Source organism: Chiloscyllium plagiosum, chromosome 32, assembly GCF_004010195.1.
Source record: "Chiloscyllium plagiosum isolate BGI_BamShark_2017 chromosome 32, ASM401019v2, whole genome shotgun sequence".
Taxonomy (NCBI): Eukaryota; Metazoa; Chordata; class Chondrichthyes; order Orectolobiformes; family Hemiscylliidae; genus Chiloscyllium; species Chiloscyllium plagiosum.
Genome location: NC_057741.1, coordinates 38,268,590 through 38,278,850, shown reverse-complemented (window position 1 = coordinate 38,278,850; position 10,261 = coordinate 38,268,590). Strand labels below are relative to the sequence as shown.

The 10,261-nt window shown below is 40.5% G+C and overlaps 1 protein-coding gene across 2 annotated transcripts in view; it reads right to left on the bottom strand.

Moving 5' to 3' along the window:
• LOC122539516 (probable E3 ubiquitin-protein ligase HERC4) overlaps positions 1 to 10,261 on the bottom strand; it is an 86,429-nt gene that overhangs the window by 27,176 nt on the left and 48,992 nt on the right. For both annotated transcript variants that reach the window (XM_043674460.1, XM_043674461.1), the window contains 5 exons: positions 9,843 to 10,000; positions 8,636 to 8,722; positions 4,181 to 4,273; positions 2,932 to 4,095; positions 1,044 to 1,184 (listed from right to left, as the gene is read on the bottom strand). In XM_043674460.1, the coding sequence (XP_043530395.1) occupies positions 1,044 to 1,184; positions 2,932 to 4,095; positions 4,181 to 4,273; positions 8,636 to 8,722; positions 9,843 to 10,000 (1,643 nt within the window). The remainder of the gene's footprint in view (positions 1 to 1,043; positions 1,185 to 2,931; positions 4,096 to 4,180; positions 4,274 to 8,635; positions 8,723 to 9,842; positions 10,001 to 10,261) is intronic.

Below are 10,261 nucleotides of genomic sequence, written 5' to 3'. Positions count from 1 at the left end.
ACTCATTTATGTAAATGACAAAAAGTAGAGGGCCCAGCACCGATCCTTGTGGCACTCCACTGGTCACAGACCTCCAGTCTGAAAAACTACCCTCCACCACCACCTTCTGTCTTCTACCTTTGAGCCAGTTCTGTATCCAAATGGCTAGTTCTCCCATGGGGAACCTTGTCGAACGCCTTACTGAAGTGCATACAGATCACATCCACCGCTCTGTCCTCATCAATCTTCTTTGTTACTTCTTCAAAAAACTCAATCAAGTCCACTGAGGTCAGGCTCACCAGTCTATAGTTCCCTGGCTTGTCTTTACCGCCCTTCTTAAACAGCTTTTCTAATTGCCCAGAGGACAGTTAAGAGTTAATTACAGGTCTGGAGTCATAAAGAGGCCAGGCCAGTTAAGGAAGACAATTATCCTTCACTAAAGGATATTTTTAATATTCATTTAAGGGATGTGAGCATTGTTGGCTAGGCCAGCAATTATTGCCCATCCCTAATTGGCACAGAGGGCAGTTAAGAGTCAACTCACATTGCCAAGTAGTCTGGAAGCACATATAGGCCAGACCAGGTAAGGATGGTATTTTCATTCCAGAAAAGGGATTAGTGAACTGGATGGGTTTTTCCAACAATAGTTTCATGGTCATCATTAGACTATTAATTCCAGACTTTCTATTGAATTTAAATTCCGCCACCTGCTGTGGCAGGACTTTGAACCTGGGACCCCCCCAAACATTACCTGGGTCTCTCAATTAATAGTCTAGTGATAATACCACTAGGCCGTTGCCTCCTCCCTAATAGGGCTTGTTGCAACTAACATAGTTGCCTTTAGACTAGCTGTTCGTTGAACTCAAATTTCACCATCTGCCATAGTGGGATTCTAACTCAGATCCCCAGAACATTAGTCTGGGATTCTGGATTACCAGTCCACTGACAACATTGCTAGATTATTAGCAGCTGTGGATTCAAGTACTGCTCAGGAGATTTGAACACAGAATCCAGATCAATGCTTCATCTCCACACTGAGTTCTATGATTTTACAATTCACATACCCATTCCGGAAACCAAACAAGCCTGGATTCCTCATACAACTTGAATATCTTTGGTTGAGAACATAGCTCCTCGGTAATGATGGAGAAGAACTCTTTTGACACACCACCTTCGTCAATAGCTGGTTCACCTTTAAACGTGACCTGATAGAGTTGTAACGAATAGACCAGAATTAAAAATTTGCAATTTATTTTCTTTATACCCTCCTGTTTTGATTTGATTGCACAGAACACAAGTGATGCACAGGACAGTACTGGATGGATCTTAGTTTTTGCTAAATAAAACACATCTTGGTAAACCTTTTCATCTTGCACTCGTCAGGATATGACTGCATTCACAAGAATGACCAATATAAAGGAAAACCAACCTTTCTGTTCTATATGAGAAGAGAGTGCTGATTTGTTAAGAAATGGACTGAGATTGGTAGAGCTGTTATCATGGAGATGCACTGTTAGATGATGGCTGATAGTTAACTGCCAGGCTTTTGTTTTACATTTAAACCAAGCAGGTTATAAACTCTTTGTTCTGAGAAATGAACTAGAGAATGAATTCATCTCTTTTATTGAAATGAAACAGGTAGAATGTGTGTAAGTGTTCTTCCTGCATGCAAAGACCAAGACCCTGTGATTTAATATAAGGAGTTTTGAGTATGTGTATGATTAGCTTCTACTGCTTATCAGTTTAGGATTGTCAGTCATATAAAGGCAGTTTTCTTTTTACATTGGTGTCCTTGTGAATTGGCATGATGCATGAGATGAAAAGTTTCAACACAATTTTAAGCAATACTCTTCTAAATTTCCTCTTTTTAACCCATTATAGCAATGTCAACAAACAAGGTAACTCTCAGAAACAATTATCAAGTGAGATCTATCATTCAACTCAGACAGGGTGATATTAGGACAGACAATCAAAGGCTTGATCAAAGAGGTAGGTTGTCAGGAGCATCTTCAAAGAGAAAAGAGAAAAATAAAGGCAGTGAGATTTACAGAAGGAATCCTGGTGCTTGGGGCCTGGATAGCTGAAGGCACGGGTGCCAATGGAGGAGTGATTAAAAGTGAGACAGTATAAGAAGCTAGAATTGGTGGAATGTTGAGATCTTGGAGAGTTGTAAAGCTGAAAGGGGTTACAGGGTTAGGGAGGGATTGGCACAGATCCTTGTTAACTGTAGAGACAAATTCTGGTGGCACTCCATTATGTTCAATAACTAATTTATCCTTAAACATGGTCTGAAATTCGATTAGATTCCCTACAGTATGGAAACAGGCCCTTTGGCCCAACAAGTCCATGTTGACCCTCACTGAGTAACCTAACCAGACCCATTACCCTTCCTTTACCGCTGACCAATGCACCTAACACTATGGGAAATTTAGCATGGCCAATTCACCTGACCTACACGTCTCTGGACTGATGGGAGGAAACTGGAGCACCTGGAGGAAACCCACACAGACACAGGGAGAATGTGCAAACTCCACACAGACAATCACCGGAGTCAGGAATCAAACAAGCATCACTGGATCCCTGGCGCTGTGAGGCAGCAGTGCTAACCACTGAGCCACTGTGCCACCCCAAATTGCTGTAATAATTGTTGCAAATAGACCAAAATTAAACTGCATCATCTAAATATCTTCATTAAGAGATAGTCTGAGATCCATGATAAATGATTTGGCTTATTAAACCGAGTTATTTTGTTTCTAGCTTTTTGTTTTAATTAGGCGAAACAGACACAGGGAAAGAAATTAAATTTTTGTTTGTACCTTGTTAATTCCTCAGAAAATTCCTAAAGTCCTTGTAGTCCTTGTTAATATGTAGACAACAGAGAAACTACTTTATACACAGCAACATCCAACAAGCTGCAGTGAGGTTGCCAATCATTTCAATGAGCACTCCTACCTGAAACCAACCACGAAATCTAATTTCGTCACAGCTTCTCAATTGTGCCAATGTACTTTGAAGGATCTCTGTTCTATCGATTTGTAGATGGCATCCGATGGCAGAGAGATTCAAAATATTATGCAATATGTGGAGACAATATGTAAGTTCTTCATTGCTAATGAAAATAGGATAATCATAATAATCATCATAGTCATCATAATCATCAAAGTTGATGGTGGAAAGGTCAACAGAGAGGGCATCATTGCTTGCATTCAGGACATCAGTGCTCTCGGTAGATTCAATGGCCCCAGGGTCACCAATATTCCTCCCAGTCATTGCATCAGTGGTCCCTGTAGGAGCATCAATATTGTCATTAGGAGCATCAGTGTTTCTGGTAGAGATAGCAGTGATCTCAGCAGGAGCACCAATGATCCCAGTAGAGACCTCAGCATTCCCTGTAGAAGCATCAAGATTGTCATTAGGTCCATCAGTATTACTAGTAGACGTACCAATGATCTCAGCAGAAGAATTAGTGATTCCTGTGGAGCCAACAAGATTGTCATTACAGGCATCAGTGTTCCCAGTACAGTCACTAATAATCCCAGTGGAGACACTGATGTGTTCACTGGTGGTATCAATACTGTCATTGGATGCTTCACTGGTAGAGGTACTAGTGATCTCAGGAGGAGCACCAATGATCCCATTACAGACATCAGCATCTCCTGTAGAAGCATCAAGATTGTCCTTAGGTGCATCAAGGTTTCTATGTGAGGTTCCAACGAGCTCAGCTGGTGCACCAGCATTCCCTGTAGAGGTATCAATACTATTGTTAGGTGCATTAATTTTTTCCTTAGAGGCATCAATGATCTCAGTAAAGGCAGTGTTTCCTGTAAAGACGTCAACTATCCTAGCAGAGGCATTGATGTCTGTCACTGATGTATCCATGTTGCTAGAAGATGCCTCAGTGTATGCAGTAGAGTCATCAGTGATGCTTATTGCGATATCACCGTTGTCATGACAGACATTAGAAAACTCAAGAGAAGCACCAATGTTCCTATTAGTGGTTCCAGTGTTCCCAGTAGAAGGACAAATTTCCAGAGAAGAATGATTGATATCCTCAAAAAGGCTATCATAAATTCTCTTATAGCCAAAAATAATTTTTTCATCAGTGACCTTTTTTCCCTGGAAGGAATCATAAAAAATGAATTACAAACTCATGTCATTAAAAGTCCAATAACATTTCCTAGAGTATGACAACAATTCTTACCTGAATTTCCAGGTGTGAGATCCTCTTGAAAATCTGAATTTTAGTTTCCATATTAAAAATGCAGGAGTAGGGAATTAATTTCAATAATGATATCTGTGCAAAAAAAAACGAGGTTAGCAATTCAGATTTATATTTAACAATGCATATCTATGAATATTAAAGATTTATATTTAACAATGCATATCTATGAATATTAAAGACTTATCCTACAGCACAGACTGGTTCTATTATAGAAAGAGAATATGTGTCACAAAGATTGCTACCATTGTATTGATAATTCCTTTCTGATCCTTTTAACAGATTCTGTGAATTACGTTCACTTAACCTTGTCTCAAAACGTTTATCTTAAAACTTCCTACAGAATAGTATTCTGTTAGCTGTAACTGAGTAAAATAACCTGTGCAGGAAATTGGAAAAACCAGGATGTGAATTTATTCAAGCTTATCCACATTTCCTGGTCTTGATGGTAGGCAAAAGATCTTCTGAAGTGATATGTTATATCTCTTGATATGGCCTAGCTCCATGCTGGGGTCAGTGCATCTAAGTGTTACACAGTTGTCAATGATACACCCTTTTCCAAGTCGTAGTTTTGTTCTACAAATCTTTGGTTATGCCCTCTTGTGAAAGGAAACTGTTTTCTTCTTGTAATGCAACAATCTGTTCTCGTATTTCCTTTCCCTGTGATCAAGGTCTGTGTTTTAGTCTAACAACCCTTTGTAATGCCAACTTATCTAACCAAGGCCAAAGGGGCATATCCTGGACCCTAGTCAAATCTCTCTTTCAAGCCCCTTGTTCCTTCCTTCTCCCTCTTAACCCTTGACAGCTTCTGCAGGGTCCTTCACGATGGATCCTAATGGAATAGAATAGTATAGCATGAAAGAGGCCATTCAGCCATCAGGTTTGTATCAGTTCTTTCAAAGAGAAATCTAATCAGTCTGACCTCTGCCCCTTGCCATGCATTCTTCCCCTTTAATTTTCTCCAAGTATTTATGCAATTTTCTTTCAAGTACTAATTTGAATCTGTATCTATCTCAATGTGAGAAAAGAAGTGATGCTAAATCCTAACCATTCTTTGAATAAAAATTTTCCCTTGTGTCCCGTTTGGTTCTTTTGCCAATCAATTAAATCAAAGTAAATCTGGGCAGTCTAATTATTGTTCCTGCACCCACTGGAAACAGTTTCTATTTATTTCTGTCTAACCATTCCTGAATTTATATATCTCTATCGAACCTTCTCAGCCTTCTTGTCTCTTAGACAGTAACCCCAACTTCATCTCAACTGAACACTTGGTCCACATTCCATTTGCCTTCTTAATTACTTCATGGACCTACACACTGACTTGTCTTGAAGTGTATACAAGAACATCAAGATCCCTCAGTATTGCAACTTTCTGCAGTTTCTCTCCATTTGAATGCTATACTGCTTTATCAAAGTGAATAGCTTCACATTTCATTCCATCTGTCAGTTTTTCACCAACTCACTTAACCTGTGGTCATTCCTTTGCGGGCTGTTTCCTATCCTCCTCACTATTTGCTTTCTATTTGACGTCGTATTGTCAGAAAGATTTGTCTACAATACAGATAGTTCCTTCATCCAAGTCATTCTGTGGATTATAAAGGATTGAGGCCCCATCATTGGTCACTATAGCATTCCACTGGCTGTAGTTTGCCAACTTAAACACGGAGAAAGTGAGGACTGCAGATGCTGGAGATTAGGGCTGAAAATGTGTTGCTGGAAAAGCGCAGCAGGTCAGGCAGCATCCAAGGAGCAGGTGAATCGACGTTTCGGGCATAAGCCCTTCTTCATGCCCGATACGTCGATTCTCCTGCTCCTTGGATGCTGCCTGAACTGCTGCGCTTTTCCTGCAACACATTTTCAACTTAAACATGATCCATTTATCCCGACTCTCTGCTTCCTGATAGTTAGTCAGTCCTCTATCCATTGCTAATACATCATCCCTAAACATTTATCATGTGCATTTACTATGGCATCTTATCACATGTCTTTTGCATATCCAAACACACAACCTTCACTGGTTTCCCTTTACTTATCCTGCTTGTTACATATTCAAAGGATTTAAACATTTGTCAGACATGATTTCCTTTTCACAAAACCATATTGACACTGTCTGATTGCAATATGATTTCCTTAATGATCTGCTATGATTGCCTTTATAATGGAGCTCAGCATTTTCTCAATGATAGCTGTTAGACTAACTGACCTGTGTTTTGCTCCTTTCTGCCTCCCTCTGTTCTTGAGAAGAGGTGTTACATTTGCAATCTGGGCCTTTTCAGAATCTAGGGAATTTGGGAAGATTACAGCCACTGCACCCATTATCTCTGTAACTACTTCCTTCAGTACTTCCCAAAATGTACCCACTCGTCAGGCTTCGATAATCCTTACAGAATTGTACATCTTTTCATTCAATTTGATACTGCCCTTAACTCCTCAGTTAGCCATGGATGGTACATCCTTTCTGTAAAATCTATCTTTCTCAGTTAAATTTCTTTCCCTAATCCTGTGTCATTACACATTATGAGATTTGAAATAGCCTGCTCCCTGGATGGTTCTCTAACATATTGTTCAAAGGAATTATCCCAAATGCTCTCATGAACTTATCCTCTCATGACTTTACTAGACTATCCTTACAAGCACACATTATGTCTTGATTCATACTCTCTCAAGATCGAGCTAAACTGTCAAAGAGACTATTAATCATTCTCGCTAGTGAGTTCTGTGCATTGTTCATTCTCTCTAACTTTCCAAAATTTCTTCTCAGGTGAACTCTCTTCCCCACTGTTGCATTTAAAACTCTCATGAATGCCCTAATTACACAACTTGGCAGAACACCAGTTTTAGTGGAGCCCAGATGAAGACTGTCCCAGTGGAACAGCATCCTCTTTCCCCAGTACCAGTGTCAGGGTCATATCGATTGAAACCCACACTAATCTTTGAGGCACACATTCAACATGATTTGCTCATAGCTCAGGTAGATAGACAGAGATTTTTATATTTGTGGTTCTGCATCTCCTCAAGTATCCTTACTTAAGTTATTGGTCCCACAATAGACCATGAAAACAGGATTCATCCCCACCTACTGCATTCCATCTCCAGCCCCAAGGAGATTTCCTTAACCCTGACACTTGGCAGGCAACACAGCCTTTAGGACCCATAGGTTTGGCTTCAGAGAACTGCACTTGTCCCCCTATACTTCCCTACTACCACAACATTTCTTCTTGCTTCCCCACTCCTTGAAAGACCTCTTGCTCCATGTGATCAGATTGTCTATTCTCCTTGTGGTTGCTGCTATTATCCACACAAGCTGTAAGAACAGACTACTCAGACCCCTTGGCATCATGGTAGGCCACAAACCCACCAACACACTAAAACAGCAGCTAATGAGCTTGAAAGACCCTATACAGACAACAAGAAAAAGTAATGTCATTTACATATATATGATGCAAGGACTGTAACAAACACTACATTGGACAAACAGGCAGAAAACTAGCCACCAGGATACATGAACACGACCGAGCCACAAAAAGACCCTCTCTCACTAGTATCCTTACATACAGATAACAAGCTGTAAGAACAGACTACTCAGACCCCTTGGCGTCATGGTAGGCCACAAATCCACCAACACACTAAAACAGCAGCTAATGAGCTTGAAAGACCCTATACAGACAACAAGCAAAAGTAATGTCATTTACAAATATATGATGCAAGGACTGTAACAAACACTACATTGGACAAACAGGCAGAAAATTAGCCACCAGGATACATGAACACGACCGAGCCACAAAAAGACATGACCCTCTCTCACTAGTATCCTTACATACAGATAGGAAGGACACCACTTTGACTGGGACAACACATCCATCCTAGAACAAGCCAAACAGAGACATGCACGAGAATTCCTAGAAGCATGGCATTCCAACCGGAACTCTACCAACAAACACATCGAGTTAGACCCCATCTACCATCTCTGAGAAAAAGAACAGGAGGTGACTTCGCCACAGAAAATGACATCACCAACCCAAAGAAACCCAAACATATAAATAGAAAGCAGGAATTATCAACAGTGCTTTGCCTGAGGCCCACTGAAGATGTTACTTAGAAGGGTGATGAAACATCTGGAAATGAACCTTCCAGTTCAGCAAGCAAACCTATATCCAGAATTTCAACCTGAGCTACAAATCTTCTCAAAACTTGCTATAACCTGGCGTTGTGTGACTTCTGACATTTTTCACCCCAGTCCAACACTGGAACCTCCACATCAAAACCCACTTTGTAATTAACTTACAAGGCAAGTTAAAGTGAACTCCAAACCCCTAAACCCTGAGTCAAATTTAATTCCATAGCATTCCTTGTGAAGCTATACCACATTAAAAACACCATTTAAATGCATGTTGATGTTATCCAGTGAAATAATGTGATTCCGGTTTTTGAACTTACACAGGAAATAGGAGTATCCCTGAAGACCTCTGCAGGAGCTATGTAGAAACTGTTCTCCTGGATTTGAAAACCTGCTGAGGAATTTATCTGCGGATAGAATGGATTGAAGTATACTTTACTACACTTAAAGTTGCTTGTATTTTAAATGATCTGAACATTCAGGATTCTAAGGGATATTGACAGATTGAGGGGAGAAAATGTTTCCTCTTGTGGCAGAGTCGAGTACCAAGGACACTATTTAAAAATAATCAGACAGAGATAGGGAGGCATTTTCTTTCTCAGAGAGATTTGTGACTCAGTGTCTTCCTCAGAAGGTAGTGGAAGCAGAGGTGGAGGTAGATAGAGTCATACAGGCAAGGGAGGTGATGACGTAGTGGTATTATCACTGGAGTGTTAATTCAAAGACCCAGATAATATTCTGGGGACCTGGGTTTGAAACCCACCACTGCAGAGGGTAGAATTTGAATTCAATAAAAATAAAAAATCTGGAATTAAAAGTCTAAGGGTGACCATGAATCCATTGTCAGAAAAACCCATCTGGTTCACTAATCTCCTTTGGGGAAGAAGACTGCCATCCTTAGTTGGTCTGGCCGACATGTGATTCTTGACCCACAGCAATGTAGTTGACTCTTAACTGCCCTCTGGGCAATTAGGGATGGGCAATAAATGCTGCCTGGCCAGCGATGCCCACATCCCATCAATGAATGAATCACAAAACATACAGCACAGAAGCAGACTCTTCAGTCTAACTTGGACACACCTACCTGGTTTCCCAAACTAAATTAGTCCCCCTTGCCTGTATTTGGCCCATATCCCTCTTAAATCTTTCCTATTCATGTACCTGGACAAATGTCTTTGAAATGTTGTAATTGTACCAGCCTCTACCACTTCCTCTGGCAGATATTGGGTTTGCGGGAATGATCAGATCAGTTGTGAATGGCACAGCAGACTTGAAAGGCCAGGTGGCCCACTCCTACTCCTAACTTCAATGTTCATATATCCAGTTTGTATCTAAACTGCAACAAAAATCTGCAATCCACAGGACTGTCGCAGTTCTGGAAGCTCATCGCTGCATTAGCAATGAGGAAGTGGCAGGAAATGCAGACCTAGCTGGGGAGTGATGTCCACATCCCACAAGTGAAGAGAAGGGAAGGTTAGACAGACCCAGGTGCGGTCAGAGCCACTAAGTTAACACGGTCAGACTCACCTTGTAAAGTCTTTGCAAAATATTGAGACAATTGCACAGTTTATCAGGGAATTCACTTTGGTTGCTGGAAGTCTCTTGAAGCAGTCTGTAAGATGCACTTTTATACATTGTCACAAGTTTCTTGAAGAAAAACTCGTTGAGGTGACTCCACCAAGATTCTGGTTCACAGTCGAAGATTAGTCAGAAAAGAAAGATACAACAAGACTGATTTTGATTTACCACAAATTAAATCATCAAAATAGTAATTTACTTTATTTTCCAATTTGATGTTACAAATAAAGAGCAGGAGTAGACCATCCAGCCCATCGGGTCAGCTTTGCCATTAAATAAGATCATGGCTAATCTATTTTAGACCTCAAACCCACCATTCCGTACACCACTTGTTTAACCTTTATTTTCCTCTGGTTGAGTTTTGCTCT